Below are 21,599 nucleotides of genomic sequence, written 5' to 3' on the forward strand. Positions count from 1 at the left end.
TTGTACTTAATTATTTTGGTGCTCAAATTGTCCCAGATTTGGCCAGTAGAGTTCCCCTCAATCTGACTGCTGTGTCTTTGTGACATATTCTCATAAATTTTTTAAAAAATTTCTTAATGTTTATTTTTGAGAGAGAGAATGAGAATGAGTGGGGGAGGGGTAGAGAGAGAGGGGGAGAGAGAGAGAGAATACCAAGTAGGCTTCACGCTGCTAGCACAGAGCCCAATGCAAAGCTCAAACTCACAAACCATGAGATCATGGCCTGAGCTCAAATCAAGAGTTAGATGATTAACTGACTGAGCCATCCAGGCACCCCATCTCAGAAATTTTTTGAGCCTCTTCTTTCCAGCATAGCAAGATGTTCTAGGTTCCTCTTGCATCTGTTTTATCTCAGCCCTGGAGTCAACCATTTCTCCAAAGAACTCTGGTTCCTTTTAGTGGGGAATGGTATTAGAGACCAAGATCTCAGTGCTAAGTGTGCTACTGGAGCACCTACTTTTTCTGCCCTTTCAGCAGACAGAACTAGGAAATATCTGCATATGCCTATGCATGCACACATATGTGTACTTAAACATACATACACATATATTTGTATACACAGATGCACACACATGTATACATATACCTATATACTCAGATGTATATACATACACCTATTTAAGAAATCATGGATTTGGACAGTTCCTATTCCAATACACAGGGATTTTTCTTGCATTCCCTAATCCATATTTGTATTTTCTTTCTCCTACAGTGAGAACTCTTGTAACCAAGGACATCAACACATTTACTCAATACTATAACCCATCTAAAAGGGTTTCAAAATTACTTCATTCATACCACCATAATAAACCTGTTAAAAATATTTCCAGCTTTATTTGCAATGTTCTTTGCCACCCCACAAACCCATCCTGACTGAAGATGTGTATCTTAAGGGTATATAGTCTAATACTGTGTTTACTTGGATTAGTTGTTGTATTTTCTTCTGTTTTCTTTTTCCCTTAATGTGGTTACGGCATTTATTTGGAATACAATTATGTTCAGTTTGTTTCATTTTAAAGGCACAACTTTTAAATTTATTTTTACTGAAAATATTCACAGTCTCATGATCTCTTTTGTTTAATAGAATTAGTCATGATTAGAGTTTATGGTGGAGTTCCCCAAAGCCCCATGTTAAATAAATTTCCCCTCAATGAGATGGGATAGATGTATTGCAGGTAGTGTTGTGGCAGAGGTCTACCTGAAAAACTAGTTGATTTTGGTATACCCAGGCAGCCAAGCCAGTTATATTACCTTTTTCTCCCTCTGAACATCTTATGGAGTCAAAGTGGAATGTGATATTAACAAAACATCTTTCTGGGAATTTGCCAGCCAGTATGCCTGACATGGAGATTAGAACTACATTTTTTGTATCTTGGAATCATTTAAGGCTGCTATTTAGCTAATATTTAGCAGTACTATTGTACTGCTAGCTTCTGCTGTGATTAGTTGGCACCAGTACCACACTGGTTGTGAGATGTTTCGATTATTACTCTTGGGAATATCCAAACAAGGTGGGGATGTGAGTCAAAATTTTCCTGTAAGAGCTACCTATTAGATAATTTGTGGTTCTCCAGATTTCCTTGCTTCCTTCTTCCCCTGCCCACCCCCACCTCATTTTTTTCACAGGCTTCTCAAATTCAACCTGCCCAGCTCAAGAAGGAAGCCAGTAAGGAGTTTGTTAAAGATGTTTCCAAGAAGATAAAAGGGAACACACCTGCTCTTGGGTTGGCCAAAAACAATGAGATGAATATGGAAAGGTGAGTAAGAAGTGACTCTGATGGCATTGTTTTAGATGGTAAAGGAGAGTATGTGACATCATTTGACCTCCTTTTGTCCCCCATTGAGACATATTTAGTGTGCCACAGTGGTGATTATACATTAACCCCTGGGTGCTGAGGTAGGCCCAGCTGTGGTTGCTGAAGTGTTATAGGCCTCTTCTCTCCTTCCATGGCATGTGCATATTGAAAGAGCTGTTGTCATTGGGAAGTTTGCCAAAAGATCTTGGGCTCATCTTTTCTCTCTTTTAGTAATTAAGTCCCTGTTTGAGCTAGTCTATTATTGAGAGTATGGTGGCAACTTTTCAGGGGATACTCAGACGCTGGTTGATAGTTTGCCAATCTGCTTATCTCATTAGAAGCTTTTGGGAGAGGCTTGTTCCTTGTTACTGGAGAGAAATTGCTCTCTCTCTCTAGGCCCAAAACATTTGTATTCCAGATGTTACAGGGAACTGTTCATAGGTTTTGCAAGTAGGTATGAGTATTCTTATTTGGGTTAGAAAAAGGATTTACCCCTAGAAAAACTTTTATTAGAAGAAGAGTTAGAAAGTGGAGTGAGGCCTTAGAAAGTGGAGTGAGTTAGAAAGTGGAGGAGACCTCTCCTCATCCCAGTGGGAATTACTTTCAGGAAAGAGAATAAATTAGCTGAACAGATACAGCAGGCCTAAGCATGAGTTCCAAAGGGTAAGAGAAAAAGCTTGGGTAACTCCAGAAAATTAACATGTTAGGTCCATGAGTCACTTTTTCTAATTACCTAGGAGAAAGAAATCAAACCAGATTAGTATTTATTCCTACTTAGTTTCTTGCTGAAATGAAATTCCTGGGATTTCTATGTGTATTTTGACTTTAATTCCCTGCATTATTTTCTCCTGAATTTCTTTTATAAGTCTAACTTTAGCAGAGAAATCCTCACAAAATACCATAAACATTCTTGCCTTCACTTAGGGTTCAGTGGAATGGACCTTAATAATAGCACTAGAGCTAGTAGCTGACATTTATTGAGAGCTCACTATAATCACATTTTATTCTAAGTGAGGTTTTTTTTTGCTAACTTCTATATTGAGATATAATTTACATACTATACAGTTCACCCATTTAATGTGTATAGTTCAAAAGCTTTCAGTATATTTGAAATTATGCAGCCATCACTGCAGTGAATTTTAGAACATTTTAATCAATCCAAAAAAACCACCCCAAAACCCTGTATCTTTAGCTGTCACCTCTCAGTTCCCCCATCCTCCCCAGATCTAGGTAATCACTAATCTACTTTCCGTTTCCATAGATTTGTTTATTCTGGAAATTTTGTATAAATGGAATTATACAACGTGTGGTATTATGTGTCTACCTTTTTTCATTTAGCATAGTGTTTTCAAGGTTTATCCATGTTGTTTCGGGTGTCAGTACTTCATTCCTTTTATGGACCAGCAATATTCCATTGTATGAATATACTGTACTTTTCTTATCCATTCTTCAGTTGATGGGCATTGGGTTGCTTTGACCTTTTGGTTATTGTGAATAGTGTGGTTATGAGCATTTGTATACAAGTTTTTGTTTGAACACCTATTTTCAGTTATTTTGTATATATACCTAGGAATGTAATTGTTGGGTCATATGGTAATTCTATGGTGAACTCAGTGAGGAACTGCCAAACTGTATTCCATGGTGGTTGCATTAGTTTACATTCCTACCAGCACTGTATGAGGGTTTCCAATTTTCCACATCCTTGCCAACCCTTACTCTTTTTTTTTTATTATGGCTGTGCTAGTAGGTGTGAAGTGATACCTCACTGTGGTTTAGATTTGCATTTTTCTGATGATGATTGATGTTGAGCATCTTTCATGTACTTATTGGCCACTTGTATACTTTTTTGGAGGATTGTCTACTCAGATCCTCTGCCCATTTATTTTTTTTAGATTTTTTTAATGTTTATTTTTGAGAGAGAGACACACACACAGAGCACGAGTGGGGGAGGGGCAGAGAGCGAGGGAGACACAGAATCTGAAGCAGGCTCCAGGCTCTGAGCTGACAGCACAGAGCCCGATGTGGGACTCGAACCCATGAACCATGAAATCATGACATGAACTGAAATCGGACACTTAACCTACTGAGCCATACAGGTGCCCCTGATCCTTTGCCCGTTAAAAAAAAATTGGTTGTTGAGTTTTTCGTTATTGAGTTGTAAGAGTTCTTTATATTTTCTAGATGCAAGTCCCTGATGAGATACGTAATTTACAAATATTTTCATTTATTCTATGGGTTGTCTTTTTACTTTCTTGTTCATATCCTTTGATGCACAAAATTTTTTAATTTTGATGAAGTCCAGTTTATTTTCTCCTTTGTTGCTTATGCTTTTGGTGTCCTATCTAAGAGCTCATTGCCAAATCTGAGGTTACAAAGATTTAAGATTATCTTTTCAGAGTTTTCAAGCTTTAGCTCTTAGGATTTTTATTCCTTTTTGAGTTAATTTTTGTTGGTAGTGTATGTTAGGGATCTAACTTTATTTTTTTGCATGTGGATGTCCAGTTGTCCCAGCACTATTTGTTAAAAAGACTACTCTTTCTTTACCTGATTATCTTGGCATCCTTGTCAAAAATCAAATGACAGTAAATATTAGTGTTTATTTCTGAACTCTGTTTTATTCCATCAATCTACATGTCTATCATTATGCCAGTATCACACTGTCTTGATTCTTGTTGTTCTGTAGTATGTTTTGAAATTGGGAAGTATGATTCATCCAACTTTGTTCTTCTTTTTCAAGATTGTTTTGTTTTTCTGGGTTCCTTGCAATTACTTATAAATTTTAGAATCAGCTTGTCCATTTCTACTAATAAGCCAGCTGGGATTCTAATAGAAGTTGCCTTGAACTTGTAAATCAATTTGGGCAGTATTACCATCTTAATAATACTAAGTCCTCCAACCCACAAACATGGGATGTGTTTTCACTTATTTAGATCTTTAATTTCTTTCAACATTTTTGTAGTTTTCAGAGTATAAGTTTTGTACTTCTTTTGTTAAATTTATTTGTAAGCATTTTATTCTTCTTGACATTATTGCAAATAGAATTATTTTCGTAATTTCATTTTCATATTGTTCATTGCAAAGATATAGATATATGTATGATTTTGGTATATTGATCTTGTATCATGGAACCTTGCTGAACTTATATATTAGTTCTAATAGTTTTTATGTGGATTCCTAGGATTTTCTCTGTATAAATCATGTCATCTGCTAATACACATAGTTTTACTTCTTCCTTTCCAATCTGGTTGCCTTTTATTTTCTTGCCCTGGCTAGGACCTCTAGTACTTTGTTGAATAGAAATGTCAATAGTGGACATCCTTGTCTTCTAATAATTGGGTGACCAACTTATTCTGGTTTTCATAGGATTTGCCCAATTTTAATACTGAAAGTCTTGCATCCCAGGAACCCTCTCAGTCACAGACAAAGACCATTGTTCACTCTATCAAGAAAGCCTACTCTGATCACCCCAGACTTATGGTATCATAGATACTCAATATTTATTTCCCATGCCAATGTTTCTTAAGAAATGGACTTGGAGAGGCAAATAAGAGCCAGGTCACCAGGACCTTTCAGATCATGGCAAAGAGTTTGGAATTTATTCAGAAAATAGAGGGCTTTAGTCCTAAAGTGTCAGCAGTGCTATATGAGTTATCAACTGCTACCTGACCAATCCCCCATCCCCTAAAGAAGAGTTGGATATCCTTGTCTTTTGCTTGATCTTAAGGGGAAAGCATCAGTCTCTCACCGTTAAGTCTGATGTTAGCTTTGGGTTTTTCGTAGATGCCCTTTATCAAGTTGAGGAATCTCCTTTATATTCCTAGTCTGTTGAGTACTTTTATCATGAAAGGGTGTTGTATTTTGTCAAATGATTTTTCTGGATCTATTGAGATTATCATGTGGCTTTTGTTTTTTATTCCGTTAATATGGCTTAATCCATGAATTGATTTCTGGATGTTAAACTATATTGCACTCCTGGGACAAATCCCATTTGGTATATAATCCTTTTACGTGTTGCTGGATTTAGTTTGCTAGTATTTTGTGGATGTTTTTGCACCTATATTTATAAGAGATATCAGACTATACTTTTCTTGAGATGTCTTTGTTTTGGTATAAGAGTAATATTAGCTTCCTAGAATGAGTTGGGACCTGTTCTCATATCTTCTATTCCTTGGGGTTGTTCATGAAGAACTGGTATTCTTTAGATGTTTGGTAGAATTCACCAGTGAAACCATCTGGGTCTGGACTTTTCTTTGTGGGTAGTTTTCAATTATTAATTCAGTGTTTTTAAAAAAATTTTTTTTAATGTTTTATTCTTGAGAGAAATAGAGAGAGAGAGAGAGTGAGCGAGTGAGCATGAGCCAGGGAAGTGAGAGAGTGAGAGAGGGACACAGAATCTGAAGCAGACTCCAGGCTCTGAGCTGTCAGCACAGAGCCCCATGCGGGGCTCAAAATCACAAACCATGAGATCATGACCTGAGACAAAGTTGGACACTTAACTGACTGAGCCACCCAGGCACCCCTATTAATTCAGTGTTTTTACTTGTTATAGGTCTATTCATACTTCCTGTTTTCTTTTTAAGTCAATTTTGCTGGTTTGTGTCTTCTTAGGAATTTGTCCATTTCATCTAAACTACCTGATTTGTTGGCATACAGTTGTTTCAAACAGTTTTTTGTTTTACATGTTTTTATTGCATATTAAGTAGATCTTCACAGCAACCCTACAAAGGAGGTAATATGATTCTCATGGTATGGGTTAAAAAAGTGAAGTACAGACAATCAACTTGCCCAAGGTCACCCAGCTAGTAAGTGGAGGAGCCAGGATTTGAATTCAGGCAGTCTAGCCAGAATGCATACTTTTAATCATAACTAGATTATCCGAAGACTACATTTAAAAATTCTCATCAGGAGGGACCTGGAATCTATCTGGCCATGTGGAACCTCTCGAAACACTTTCTTTTTTAAAACAATATAGTGGTTTTTAAATTATAGTCATAGAGTTGTACAGCCATCACCACTATCTAATTTTAGAACTTTTCAACACCCCCACCCCAAAGAAACTTGAACCCATTAGCAGTCCCTTTCCTTTGCCAGTCCCCCTTTCTAGTCTCCTCTCTACCCCTTTCCAGCCATAGTCAACCACAAATATGCTTTCCTTTATGGATATACCTCTATGGGTATGTCTATTCTGGATATTTCATATAAATGGAATCATATGGTATCTAGTCTTTTGGAGAGACTTATTTTTGTTCAGATTGATTATTGCATTCTGCAATTCTCTTTTATTCTGATTTCGAGTCTTCCAGTGATTTGGTCATGAAATCCTGTTTAGAACAAAGCTTTGAGTCTGAAACATGTGAACAAATGTCTATTTTGGTTTTTTTATTATCTCCACTGGGAAAGTATCTCATGAATAGCCTAGGTTGAAGGGGATGTGGTTAAATACCACCAATGTTAGTTAATGGACATTTGGGCTCTTTCCATAATTTGGCTATTGTTGATAGTGCTTCTGTAAAAATTGGGGTGCATTTGCCCCTGTGAATCAGCATTTTTGTATCCTTTGGATAAATTCCTAGTAGTGCAATCACTGGCTTCTGCTCCTGAAGCGAAGACAACACTGTATGTTAACTAACTTGAAAAAAATTAATAAAAACATAATGTAAAATAAAATATTCTGTAGTTCAAACTTAAAAAAAAAGACACCACCAATATTAAGTGCCAGCCCACCTTTCTCTTATAAGCCTTCATAAACCTCTCATAAGCTTCTCTCTTATAATTCTCTCATAAGCCTTCAAACAATATTAATTTCAGCCTGCATTTTGCCAGATGCCTGATGCTGATAGACAAAAATAAATGCAGCTAGTGAGGGAGACTGATACTATATAGCATATAACTCGTACAATGTGGTATTATAATAAAGACTTTGTATGTAAATAAAGTAAATAAGTCATATATAGGAAAACATAACACGGATTTTCGGAGAAATTTTTCAGAAAAGTGTGAGAACCTAGACCATAGAACTATACAATATGCTACCTAGTTGGTTCAGTATGGTACCCATTGATTTTTACCTTTTAATCTGTCTCTTGATGTTGAAGCCCTTTCCCCTTCTATACCTTTTGTAACTGCAGCAACAAAATGAGATGGTAGGTGAAGATTCTAGGAACTACATTCTTCTTACTCAGGCATTGTGTCTTTTACAGTTATAAGCTGGAACCTTTGCCAGTAGTGGTCTCTATTACCTTGGTACCAAACGTGGAGATATCGACCATCTCCAAAACAACCACTACTGAAGAGGCTTTGTTTTTCAAAAAGCAAATAATTTTAGAAGAGGAACCCAGTACTGAGGACACAACCCTCATCAAGAGGTCATTATCTTTAAAGAAGTCCACAAATCAGGGGGAGGTATCCCTCATGAAGAAGCCACCATCTTTACAGGAGGAGGCTGATAGTAGTGATGAATTTGCTGTAGAGCTAATGAATTTTGGGAAGAAGAATAAAACTGAGGAGGAAGCCATCACCAAAGGAACATTATCCTTAAAGAAGATGTGCACATATCAGGGGGACTTGGCTTTGCAGGACATCAGTGTTGAAGAGGATTCCTTCTTTATGGAGCCAATGAACTTTAGAAAGAAGCCTAGAACAGAGGAGGCAACCCCCACCAAGAAAGTGATATCTTCAAGGAAGAAGAAGTATACCACTCAGGGGAAGATGTCCCATATGAAGAAACCACTAGTATTGCAGGAGACCAAGTCTGAAGAGGAGTCACTCATTAAGGAGACACTGGCTTTCAAGAAGAAACCTACTGTCAAGGAGGCAATCCTCACCTTGAGGCCATTATCTTTAAAGAAGAAGTGTACTACTTTGGGGAAGATGACTCACTCGAAAAAGCCACTAGAATTGCAGAAGGCCACCTCTGGAGAGAAGGCACTCATTAAGGAGCCATTGTATTTTAAAGAGAAACCTACCACTAGGGAGGAGTCTCTCTTCCAGGAACCCTCTGTATTGCAAGAGAAGCACACCACTGATGAGAAGGAGGTCCTCTTGAAGAAGCCACAAGCATTGCAGGAGAAAAAAGACAGTAAGGATACACTTCTTATGGAGCCAATGTCTCTTAGGAAGAAACATACTACTGAGGAGGCAAACTCCACTAAGAAGCCATTACCTGTAAAGAAGTGTACCATTCAGAGGAAGATGTACCACTTGAGGAAGCCACTAAAATCGCAAAAGACCACCTCTGGAGAAAAGTCATTTATTAAAGAGCCACTGTCTTTCAAGAAGAAGCCTACCACTGATAAGTCCCTTTTCCAAGACCCGTCCATGTTGCAAGAGAAGCACACCTCTCAGGAGGAGATGTCCATCTTGAAGAAGCCATTGACCTTGCAAAAGACTCCAACTGAGGAGGAGTCACTTTTAAAGGAGACTTTGGCTTTTAAGAAGAAATGTACCATCAAGGAGGCAACCCCCACCAAGAAGCTATTTTCTTTAAAGAAGAAAAAGTGTACTACTCAGGTTAAGATGTCCTGCTTGAAGAAGCCACTAGTATTGCAGACCACCTCTGGAGAGAAGTCACTGATTAAGGAGCCATTGACATTTAAAAAGAAGCCTACCACTGAGGAGGAGTCTCCCTTCAAGGAATCCTCTGTCTTGCAAGAGAAGCACACCACTCAGGGGGAGGTGGCTCTCTTGAAGAAGCCATGGTCATTGCAGGAGAATATCGATGGTGAAGATGAATTTCTTATGCAACCAGTTTCCTTTAGGAAGAAACATAGCATAAATGAGGCAGTCTCCACCAAGGAGCCTTTATCTTTAAAGAAGAAAAAGTGTGCCACTCAAATAATGATGTCTATGTGCAAAGAACTGTTGGACTTGCCGAATATGATTGGCAAAGATAAAGATTCCTTCTGTATGGAGCCACTGTCATTTAGGAAGAAGTCTTCAACTGAGGAGGCAGTCCTTACCAAGACACCTTTATCTTTAAAGAAAAAGCAAATCACTCAGGGGAAGGTGTTCCTCTTAAAGAAGCCACTGGTCTCAGAGAATACCACCTCTGAAGAAGAGTCATCCTTTAAGAATCTATTGACCTTTCATAGAAAGTCTATAACTGAAGAGGAGTTCCTCTTCCAGGATCCATCTACACTGAAAGAGAAGCACACCACTCTGCAGGAGGTGTCGCTCTCAACTAAGCCATTGGCCTTGGCAGAAAAGACCACCACTGAAGAAGAATCCTATATTAATGAGCCATTGGCCTTAGAGGAGAAGCCTACAACTGAGGGGGAATTCCTCTCTCAGGATCCATTTTCACTGCATGTTAAACCTACCAACAAAGATGAGTCCCTCTTCTGGAAGGCTTTGGGCTTGCAGAAGAAGACTGATACCAAAGATTACTCTTTGAAGAAGCTGTTTGCTTTGCAGGAGAAAAGCACTACTGAAGAGGAATCCCTTTTAAATAAAACATTGGTTCTGAAGAAGGAGCTCTCTACTGAGGTGGCAACAATAAGCATTGAGAAGCAATTATCTTTAAAGAAGAAACTCACTGCTCAGGGGGAGGTGTTCCTCTTGAAGAAGCAGTTGGCCTTGCAAGAGAATGTCACCAATGAAGAATCCCTTATTAAGCATCCACTGGATTTTCAGGAGCCCAGAATTGAGGAGACCATCCTAAGGGAGTCCTTCGCCTTGCAGGATAATCCCACAATTGAGGAAGAAGCTACCCTGAGGGAGCCCTCGGCCTTGCAGGAGAAGCCCAGCATTGAGAAGACCATCCTAAGGGAGTCCTTGGCCATACAAGAGAAGCCTACTCTCAATGAGACATTCCATTTCAAGGAGATATGTGCCTTGAATGAGAAATCCGCCACTGATAAGGAGTTGTCCCTGAAGGAGCCACTGGCCTTGCAAGAGAATCCCATCCACAAGGAAGACACCTTTCTCGAAGATTTTTTGATCCTCCAAGTTGAAACCAGCTCACATGTGTCCAGCACTGCCCCCGAATCCAGAATAGGCATGTCCAGCAATGCTACCATGTCCAGTGTGGGCAAGTTCAGTACTATAAACAAGCCCAGTGCTTGTGAATCCAGTTCTAATAGACCTTTCTCACCTTGGAGCAAGAGTTCACAGAAGGAGGTATTGTGTTCTCTTCCTTCTTAAATTAGATAATGTGTTCTTTGTTATCCTGTATGTGGCTGTCAGTAAAGAGATTTTTTTGCCTTCCTAAGCGATTGATCTGTATATAGTAAGCTATAGTAAATAAAGTTAGCCTTATGGGATCTCTTGACTTTCCAATTGACATAGAAATACACCCAAACAATTAGAAAGTATTTATTCCAAGAATACCCACAAGGATCTGGAATGTGTATGTGTGTGTGTGTGTGTGTGTGTGTGTGTGTGTGTATAAAACTGGTCTTTACAGTAGTGGCTAGCCAATTTCCTTCAGGAAATTGCCTTTCTTAGTAATTGCAATCTCCATTTACAGTGGACTCCAGTCAAAGATGGGTAAAGTCCACAGAGGTATTTCCCAAGGAAAATGGTATTTAAGTTGTAAATTGGAAGGATGAAGGGATGAGATTTGGCAAGCAGGAGGAGAAATACCTTTCTTGTAGGCAAAACAACCTGGGTAAATGTGTAGATGGGAGGAAAAGGCTACCAAGAAAATGAATTGGGTTAGATCAAAGCATTGGGACAAAACAAGTGACCTAAGAAGACAGGCAACATAAGTTGAAATAGTAAAATAAAAGTGTTTTTATTGGAGAGTCTTGGACTTACCATTTTATAAAAATGGTGTCTAGTTGCTAGGGCAGAGTAGACATGTACAAGGAGGACTAAACATTTCTTGGTCAGTTAGCAGTATGAGTATTGAAGGACCAAGCAGTGCTCTGTTATGGCCCAGGATATATAAGGCTTTAGGAAACTTAGCAGAAGATGACAGTGGGAATAAAGGAGTATATCATTTATGTGTATGTGCTAAGCCTTCCTTGGAATCTTTCTTCTCCTAATGTCTTTTTGGTGATTTCCAAGCAGATGACCCCATTGGAGGATATTGACGAGAACCATAATGATCCATTTTTCAACTCAATATATGCCAAGGATATCTTCAGTTACATGAAGGAGAGAGAGGTATGTAGGTGGCTGTTGGAGAAGAAGGATTTCTAGGTCTCATTTTCTCATCACTCCATCCTTCAAATGTAAGTTGAAGGGGAGGTAATGATGATTAACAACAGTGACAACTGACATTTACTAGTAACTTATTATAAGTTAGACATTATGCTAAGGGATTTATACACATTATCTTGTTTAATTGTCCCAGTAACTCCATGATAGTAGGTATTATTACCCCCTTTTTGTAGATTGGAGAAACTGCTCAGAATCACATAACTAGTATATGGTAGAGCTAGGATATGGGCTAAAGTCTGATTACTTTGAAGACCATAAGCCTGCACCTATAATTGTTAAGGAGACAGTCTCAGACACAGAAATAGTAGTCTCTTTCTGGGCGGCTGCTCTTAGCAATCTTTTCCCTTCTCTATCCAAGTTTCTGGCATCATATGTAAAATCATTCTCCAGCCTGGCGAAGTTTTCTTCCTCCTTTGAAATCTGCCAGTCTGCTTGACCACTAAAATTCATTGATTTCCCAATTTTTTTCTCTCTCTCTCTCAATGGAACATATGGGGCCAAGATTATCTACCAACCAGCTAACAATTTTAGCAGGCCATACATAAAAGGGAGGATGAATATCTTGTCTTTTCTCTAGAGATGTAATGTTTGATTAACTGACTCCAGATCCTTCACTTTTTCTAGTATATCTTGGAGGAAGTAAGAGATAACTTTGTCATACTACAAGTGTGGGCCTTAGCTCAGCACTGTCAGTTTCACTTGGGATCTTGTTAGAAATGCAGAAACCTAGCCCTACCCCAGACCTTCTAAATTGGCATGGGAATTTTAAAGATCCCAAATGGTACACATGTTAAAGTTTGAGAAGCACTGCTCTACATAGTGTGGGATTGTGCATTGGATTGAATTGCAAAGAAGGGGCAAAACCTCTTTGGTATTTTTCTGTAGTCATAGGCCTATTCCTGCCCATATTCCATATACATCCTGGACTCCTCATTATCCACCCTGACACTTGAATATGATGTGCATCCATTTCCCAAGGATAACAAGAACTCATCTGGAAAAAGATACTTTGATCTGCCCCTATCTGATACCAGCTGAAAATAATGAGGTAGAACTGTGAAGAAATTAATTATGTTATTATAATTTATTTTTCTGAGAAATGAGTTGCAGTATTTTTTTCTAAGTTACCATTTTTGAACCAAAAGAAGTGCTTATTTGTTAATATTTCTTTTTTATTGCTGCCAGGAAAAGTTCATACTTACAAAATACATGCACAGGCAGACTGACATCAGCAGTTGCATGAGGGCCATTCTTGTGGACTGGTTGGTAGAGGTGCAGGTAAGCCTGACAACTGCTGCTTTAAGGGGCTGCTCTTCTCTTTATTGATCATTCAACATCACCAGATGCCAAGCATGGTAAAACTTTTCTGGGTGTACAGAGCTGAGTAAGCCATGGTTCCTGCCTTCAGGGAGCTTATGATCTAGGGGACAAGATAAGATATGCAGACAGATAAGTATGATAAAAAGTAGAATACCCTAAGTACTATAAGAATGTTATATATAAGATACTGTGAGAACCCAGTAGAAGGAGAGACTATTTCTAGAAAAGGCAATGATGGTATGATAGTTTAATCATTCTCAAAATTTTGTAAAAGTCTATCTAGTAATTTGGGTAGAGGTAAGTGAGAAAGTCTTTCAAGCTTCGGGTGGGATCAGGAAGGACAGTGTGGCAGACATGGCAGAACTAGACATGGCAGGTAGCTGTTTGTGCAGGGTTGGATGTTGAGGCAATACTGCCATGAATACTTAATTACCACTTTACACTAAGGAAGGATAGTCCAGAGAAGTACCTGGCACATAGTGGAATATCAGTAAGTATTTCTTGAATTAATGGAATTGAATGACTTGCTATGGAGTTTGTGAGGAATTACAAGGCATAGGTTATTCCCAGAAGAGTCTTGACTATGTAATTGGGAAGAAAAGGTCATATAGTTTAATATCCTTTATTGAGTACCAGAGGAGTGGTTCAGGGTCACTTCAAAGTAACAGACCAGGAAGATGTGGATGACGTGGTATATTTAGATATCAGCAGAGCACAAAAATACCTCTCATCTTATGGAAATGATGAAAAATAGTAAATTAGGTAAGAGTAGAATTTGGGTAGATCTTATGTAAGTAAAAGTGATCCCAAAGGTTGCTGATCGTTATTAAGGTAGAAGAAGGACTGCCAGTGGACTTTGTTCTAATTGACATTTAGTCGTGATGTAGATGAGAACAGAAAAGATCTACTCATCAGATATTGCATGGCATGAAACTGGGAATAGAGATAGCACATAAATGGATATCAGAGATAAAATATCTGTACTAGCTGGAATGATGAACTGAATCTTTTTTTTTTAAAAGCTTTTGTTGTGGGGCGCCTGGGTGGCTCAGTCGGTTGAGCAACCGACTTCGGCTTAGGTCACGATCTCACGGTTTGTGAGTTCGAGCCCTGTGTCGGGGTCCGCGCTGACAGCTTGGAGCCTGGAGCCTGCTTCGGATTCTGTCTCCATCTCTCTTTCGGCCCCTCCCCCACTCATGCTCTGTCTCTCTCTGTCTCAGAAATAAACATTAAAAAAATTTTTTAAAGCTTTTGTTATTTTAATTGCACAAAAATTCACATTTGTTATAGCAAAGTAATAAATTATAATTACCTGTGATCACACAACTCACAGCTACTGTTCATATTTGTGTGTGTATATTATCCTTCCACTTTTAATTTTTTTTATGTTTATTTTTGAGAGAGAGACAAGAGTGCAAGTCAGGGGAGGGGTAGAGAGAGAGGGAGACACAGAATCCGAAGCAGACTCCAGGCTCTGAGCTATGGGCACAGAGCCTGACGAGGGGATTGAACCCATGAACCGTGTGATCATGACCTGAGCTGAAGTCAGACGCTTAACCGACTGAGCCACCCAGGCGACCCTATCCCTCCACTTTTAAAGTGGTGGTCATCCACTTTAGGGGTGTACCTCTAGTGCACGAATCATATAATCATAGATGCCCAAGTCCCATATACTGTCAAATCAGAATTGAATTGTGGGGGTGTGGCTCAGGCATGTATATGTGTATATATATATGTGTATGTGTGTGTATATATATATATATGTATATATATATATATACACACACATACACATACATACACACACACTCAGGGTACATGTATTCCTTTGAATTAGTGTTTTTGTATGTTTTGGGTAAAGGCGCACATATATTTTTATAAAGCTCCACAAGTGATATTAATGTACACCTTTTGATAGAGAATCACAGTTCTAGAAAATATACATAGTGTTTTTATAACTTTAATTTTTGCATTTTTAAGTAAACAGTAAAGTGGACTTTTAGGTATATAGTTCTATGAAAATTTAACATTTGATTTGAAATAAGATTCACAAGAAGTTGTTAAAAACCATATAGGGAGGTTCTGTGTACCCTTCACCTACTTTTTCTCAATGATAACATTTTGCAGGACTATAATATAGTGTCATAATTAAATTTATTTAAATTTCATCAATTTTGCCTGTACTTATTTGTTGTGTGTGTTTAGTCTATATAGTTTTATCGCACATGTAAATTTTGTAAGCATGACCGCCACAGTTGAGATATAGAACTGTTCCATTACCACAAAGATCCTTCATGTTACCCTTTTATATCAACAGCCATCATTCTCCCCTCACCTTCCTGTCCCTGGAAACTCCTAATTTGTTCGTGTCTATAATTTGTAGTTTCATAAATGTTATATGGATGGAATCATACAGTACATAACTTTCTGAGATTGACTTTTGTTATTCACCATAATTCCCTTGAGATCCGTCTGTAGTGTGTAAGAGTTCTACACAAGGATAGATATCCTTGTCAGCACTTGGTATCAGTATTTTTTTTATTTTAGCCATGTAACAGTTGGGTAGAGGAATCTCACCATAGTTTTATTTTTAATTTTGTTTGTTGACTTTTCAAAAAATTAAATTCAAGTTAGTTAACATATAGTGTAGTATTGGTTTCAGGAGTAGAATTTAGTGATCCATCACTTATATATAACACCCAGTGCTCATCCCAACAAGTGCCTTCCTTAATGCCTATCACCCTTTTGCCCATCCCCCCCACCTCCCTCCCCTCCAGCAACCCTCAGTTGATTCTCTGTATTTAAGAGTCTCTTATAGTTTGCCTCCCTCTCTGTTTTTATCTTATTTTGTTTTTCCTTCCCTTCCCCTATATTCATCTGTTTTGTTTCTTAAATTCCACATATGGGTGAAATAATATATTTGAAATCATGTGATATTTGTCTTTCTCTGACTGACTTATTTTGCTTAGCATAATACACTCCAGTTCCATCTTCATTGTTTCAAAAGGCAAGATTTCATTCTTTTCCATCACTGAGTAATATTGCATTGTGTGTGTGTGTGTGTACATACCATGTTTTCTTTATCCATTCATCCACCGATGGACATTTGGGCTCTTTCCATACTTTGGCTGTTGTTGATAGTGCTTCTATAAACATTGGGGTGCGTATACCCCTTCAAATCAACATTCCTATATCCTTTGGATAAATACCTAGTAGTCCAATTGCTGGATTGTAGGGTAGTTCTGTTTTTAATTTTTTGAGGAAACTCCATAATGTTTTCCAAAGTGGCTGCACCAGTTTGCATTCCCACCAACAGTGCAAAAGTGTTTCCCTTTCTCCACATCCTCTCCAACATCTGTTGTTTCCTGAGTTGTTAATTTTAGCCATTCTACCAAGTGTGAGGTGGTATCACATTGTGGTTTTGATGATGAGTGATGATGAGTATCTTTTCATGTGTCTGTTAGCCATCTGGATATCTTCTTTGGAAAAGTGTCTGTTCAGGTCTTCTCATTTCTTCACTGGATTATTTTGTTTTTGGGTGTTGAGTTTGATAAGTTCTTTATAGATTTTGGATACTAACCCTTTATCTGATATGTCATTTGCAAATATCTTCTCCCATTCCATCAGTTGCTTTTTAGTTTTGTTGATTGTTTCCTTTGTTGTGCAGATACATTTTTATCTTGATGAGGTCCCAGTAGTTCACTTTTGCTTTTGTTTCCCTTGCCTCTAGAGACAGTCTAGTGAGAAGTTACTGTGGCTGAGGTTGTTGCCTGTTTTCTCCTCTAGGGTTTTGATGGTTTTCTGTCTCTATTTATGTCTTTCATACATTTTGAATTTATTTTTGTGTATGGTTTAAGAAAGTGGCCCAGTTTCATTCTCCTGCCTGTCACTATCCAGTTTTCCCAACATCATTTGCTGAAGAGATGGTCATTTTTCCATTGGATATTCTTTCCTGCTTTGTCAAAAATTAGTTGGCCATTTCTGGGTCCATTTCTGGGTTTTCTATTCTGTTCCATTGATTTTTGTCTGTTTTTGTGCCAGTACCATGCTGTCTTGATTATTACAGCTTTGTAATACAGCTTGAAGTCCAGAATTGTGATGCCTCTAGCTTCAGTTTTCTTTTTCAACATAACTTTGGCTATTTGGGGTCTTTTCTGGTCCCATGCAAATTTTAGGATTGTTTGTTCTAGCTCTGTGAAGAATACTGGTGTTATTTTGATAGAGATTGCATTGAACATGTAGATTGCTTTGGGTAGTAGTATAGACATTTTGACAATGTTCTTCCATTCCATGAACATGGAATGTTCTTCCATTTCTTTGTGTCATCTTCAGTTTCTTTCATAAGCATTGTATAATTTTCAGCCAACAGATCTTTTACCTCTTTGGTTAGGTTTATTCCTAGGTATCTTATGGTCTTTTGTGTAATTGTAAATGGGATTGATTCCTTGATTTCTCTTTCTGCTACTTCGTTATTGGTGTATAGAAATGCAACCAATTTCTGTATGTTAATTTTATATCCTGTGATTTTGATGAATTCATTTATCAGTTCTAGCAGTTTTTGGTGGAGTCTTTTAAGTTTTCCATGTAGAGTATCATGTCATCTGCAAAGCATGAAAGTTTGACTTCATCCTTGACAATTTGTATGCCTTTTATTTTCTTTTTGTTGTCTGATTGCTGAGGCTAGGATATCCAGTACTATGTTGAACAACAGTAGTGAGAGTGGACATTCCTGTCATGTTCCTAACATTAGGGCGAATGCTTCCAGTTTCCCCCCTTGAGGATGATATTAGCTGTGGGCCTTTTGTATATGGCTTCTATGATGATGAGGTATGTTCCTTCTATCCCTACTTTCTTGAGGGTTTTTATCAAGAAAGGATGTTGTATTTTGTCAAATGCTTTTTTTGCATCTATTGAGAGGATCATGTGGTTCTCATCTGTTGTTTTATTAACATGGTATATCATGTTGATTGAGTTGTGGATATTGAACCACCCCTGCTGCTCAGGAATAAATCCCACTTGATTGTGGTGAATAATTTTTTTTAATGTATTGTTGGATTCGATTTGCTAGTATCTTGTTGAGAATTTTTGCACCCATGTTCATCAGGGAAATTGGTCTGTATTTCTTTTTAGTGGGGTCTTTGCCTGATTTTGGAATCAAGGTAATAATGCTGGCCTCATAGTATGAGTTTGGAAGTTTTCCTGCCATTTCTATTGCTTTCAACAGTTTCAAAACAATAGGTATTAACTCTTCTTTAAATGTTTGGCAGAACTCCCCCCAAGAAGCCATCTAGCCCTGGACTCTTGTTTATTTGGAGATTTGTGATTATCCATTCAATTTGTTTACTGGTTATGGGTGTGTTCAAATTTTTTATTTCTTCGTGTTTCAGTTTTTGTAGTTTATATGTTTCTAGGAATTTAATGATTTCTTCCAGATTGCCCAATTTGTTGGCATATAATTGCTCATAATATTCTCTTATAATTATATTTCTGCAGTGTTGGTTGTGATCATTCCTCGTTCATTTGTGGTTTTATTTGTTTGGGTCCTTTTTCTTTTTGATATGTCTGGTTAGAGGTTTATCAATTTCATTAATTCTTTCAAGGAACCTGCTCGTATTTTCAGTGATCTGTTCTATTTTTATTTATTTCGATGTCATTGATTTCTGCTGTAGTCTTTATTATTTCCCTTTTTCTGCTGGTTTTCGGCTTTATTTGCTGTTCTTTTTCCAGTTCCTTAGGTGTAAGTTTAGGTTGTATATTTGAGATATTTCTTTCTTCTTTAGGAAGGCCTGGATTGCTATATACTTCCCACTTATGACTGCCTTTGCCACATCCTAAAGGGTTTGGACTGTCGTGTTTTCATTTTCATTAGCTTCCATGTACTGTTTTATTTCCTCTTTTAATTTCTTGGTTAACCCAACCATTCCTTAGTAGGATGTTCTTTATAAGTGTTTGTGGTCTTTCCAAATTTTTTCTTATGGTTTGACTTCAAGTTTTATAGTGTTGTGGTCTGAAACTATGCAAGGTATAATCTCAATCTTTTTGTACTTGTTGAGGGCTGATTTGTGACTCACTATGTGATCTGTTCTGGAGAGTGTTCCATGTGCACTCAAAAAAAATGTGTATTTTCCTGTTTTAGAATGAAATGTTCTGAATATATCTGTTAAGTCCATCTGGTCCAGTGTGTCATTCAAAGCTATTGTTTCCTTGTTGATTTTCTCCTTAGGTGATCTGTCCATTGCTGTAAGGGGGTTATTAAAGTTTCCTACTATTACTGTATTATTATCAATGAGTTCCTTTGTTTTTGTTATAATTGATTTATATATTTGGGTGCTCTCATGTTGGGTGCATAAATATTTACAGTTGTTAGATCTTCTTTGTGGATAGACCCCTTCATTATGATATAATGCTCTTCTTCATCCCTAGTTAACAGTCTTTGTTTTAAAACCTAGTTTGTTGGATATACATATGGTTCCTTCAGCTTTAATTTGACATCCATTAGCATGATAGATGGTTCTCCATCCCCTCACTTTCAACCTGCATGTGTCTTTAGATCTAAAATGAGTCTCTTGTAGGCAGCATATAGATGGATCTTGTTTCTTTAATCCATTCTGATACCCTGTGTCTTTTGATTGGAGCATTTAGTCAATTGACATTTAGAGTGAGTACTGAAAGATACGAACTTTTTACCATTGTGTTGCCTGTAGAGTTGGAGATTCTGGTGATGTTCTCTGGTCCTTTCTGGTCTTTGTTGCTTTTGGTCATTTTTTTGTTTTGTTTTTCTTACACTCAAAGAGTCTCCCTTAAAATTTCTTGCAGGGCTGCTTTAGTGGTCACAAATTCCTTTTGTTTTTGTTTGTCTGGGAAGCTCTTTATCTCTCCTTTTTTTATTTAAAAATTTTAAAAATGTTTATTCATTTTTGAAAGACAGACCACAAGTGGGGGACGGGCAGAGAGAGAGGGAGACACAGAAACTAAAAGCAGGCTCCAGGCTCTGAGCTATCAGCACAGAGCTCAATGCAGGGGTCAAACTCATGAATCGTGTGATCATGACCTGAGCCAAAGTCCGATGCTTAACTGACTGAGCCACCCAGGCTCCCTTCTCCTTCTATTCTGAATGACAGACTTGCTGGATAAAAAATTCTTGGCTGCGTATTTTTCCCATTCATCATGTTGAATATATCCTGCCATTCTTTTCTGGATGCCAAGTTTCTGTGGACAGAAATGCTACAAACCTGATCTGTCTTCCCTTGTAGGTGAAGGACTGTTTTTCCTTACTGCTTTCATGATTCTTTCCTTGTCTGTGCATTTTGTGAATTTGACTATGATATGCTTTGGTGATGGTCGGTTTTTGTTGAATTTAATGGGAGTTTTCTGTGATTCTTGGATTTTGATATCTGTGTCCTTCCCCAGATTAGTGATGTTTTTAGCTATAGTTTGCTCACATAAACCTTCTGCCCCTTTTTCTCTCTCTTCAACTTCTGGGACTCCTGTGATAGGAATGTTATTACTCTTAATAAGTCACAAAGTTTTGTATCGTAATCTTTTGCCTTTGTTTCCCTCTTTTTTGCAGCCTTATTATTTTCCATAATTTTATCTTCTATATCACCTATTCGCTTCTCTGCTTGGTCCATCCTCACCATCATGGCATCCATTTGAGATTGCATCTCAGTTATAGCATTTTTAATTTTGGCCTGACTAGATTTTAGTTCTTTTATCTCTGCAGAAAGGGACTCTCTGGTGTCTTCTATGCTTTTTTCAACCCTGGCTAGTATTGTATCTGTATTGATTAAATGTCTGGCTGTCTTTCCTTCCTGTTCTTTCTTTTGGGGTGAATTCCTCCATCTTGTCATTTTGTTGGATGAAAAAAAATTAATAAAATAAAATAAATAAAAATGAAAAACAAAACAAAAAATTAGAATAAGGGAATCTAGATCCTAGGTGTGTTTTGGTCTGCTTATTAAGAGAAGCTTGATAGAAAAGAGAAAAGAGAGAAAAGAAAAAAAAACACTTAAAAAACCCCCAAAATTTAAAAAATTTTAAATAAATAGGATGAAATAAAAAATTTGAGATTTCTATATTCAAGAATGAAAAGAAAAGAAAAAAACAACATAAAAAGAGAAGCAAAGAAAATGAGCAAACAAGCAAACAAAATCCCAAATGAAGCTAGATCCAGTTTCCCCTGGAACTGAACCTGGGTAGCACACTATGATCTATAGACTAAGTGGGTGGAAGGGATTTGTGTTGGTCTTCTGGGGGATGTGTCTGGATGGCATAGGTGGG

The 21,599-nt window shown here is 37.7% G+C and overlaps 1 protein-coding gene across 3 annotated transcripts in view; it reads left to right on the forward strand.

Moving 5' to 3' along the window:
- The window catches only part of CCNB3 (cyclin B3), a 78,283-nt gene that overhangs the window by 21,247 nt on the left and 35,437 nt on the right, over positions 1-21,599 (forward strand). For 2 of the 3 annotated variants that reach the window (XM_053202324.1, XM_015072576.3), the window contains exons 4-7: positions 1,666-1,796; positions 8,036-10,952; positions 11,847-11,942; positions 13,185-13,277. In XM_053202324.1, coding sequence (XP_053058299.1) covers positions 1,666-1,796; positions 8,036-10,952; positions 11,847-11,942; positions 13,185-13,277 — 3,237 coding nt within the window. Of the gene's footprint in view, positions 1-1,665; positions 1,797-8,035; positions 10,953-11,846; positions 11,943-12,884; positions 13,159-13,184; positions 13,278-21,599 lie in introns of those variants that run through there. The other variant, XM_027054062.2, reaches the window with a different exon arrangement.

This window comes from Acinonyx jubatus, chromosome X (assembly GCF_027475565.1).
Source record: "Acinonyx jubatus isolate Ajub_Pintada_27869175 chromosome X, VMU_Ajub_asm_v1.0, whole genome shotgun sequence".
NCBI classification, from domain to species: Eukaryota; Metazoa; Chordata; class Mammalia; order Carnivora; family Felidae; genus Acinonyx; species Acinonyx jubatus.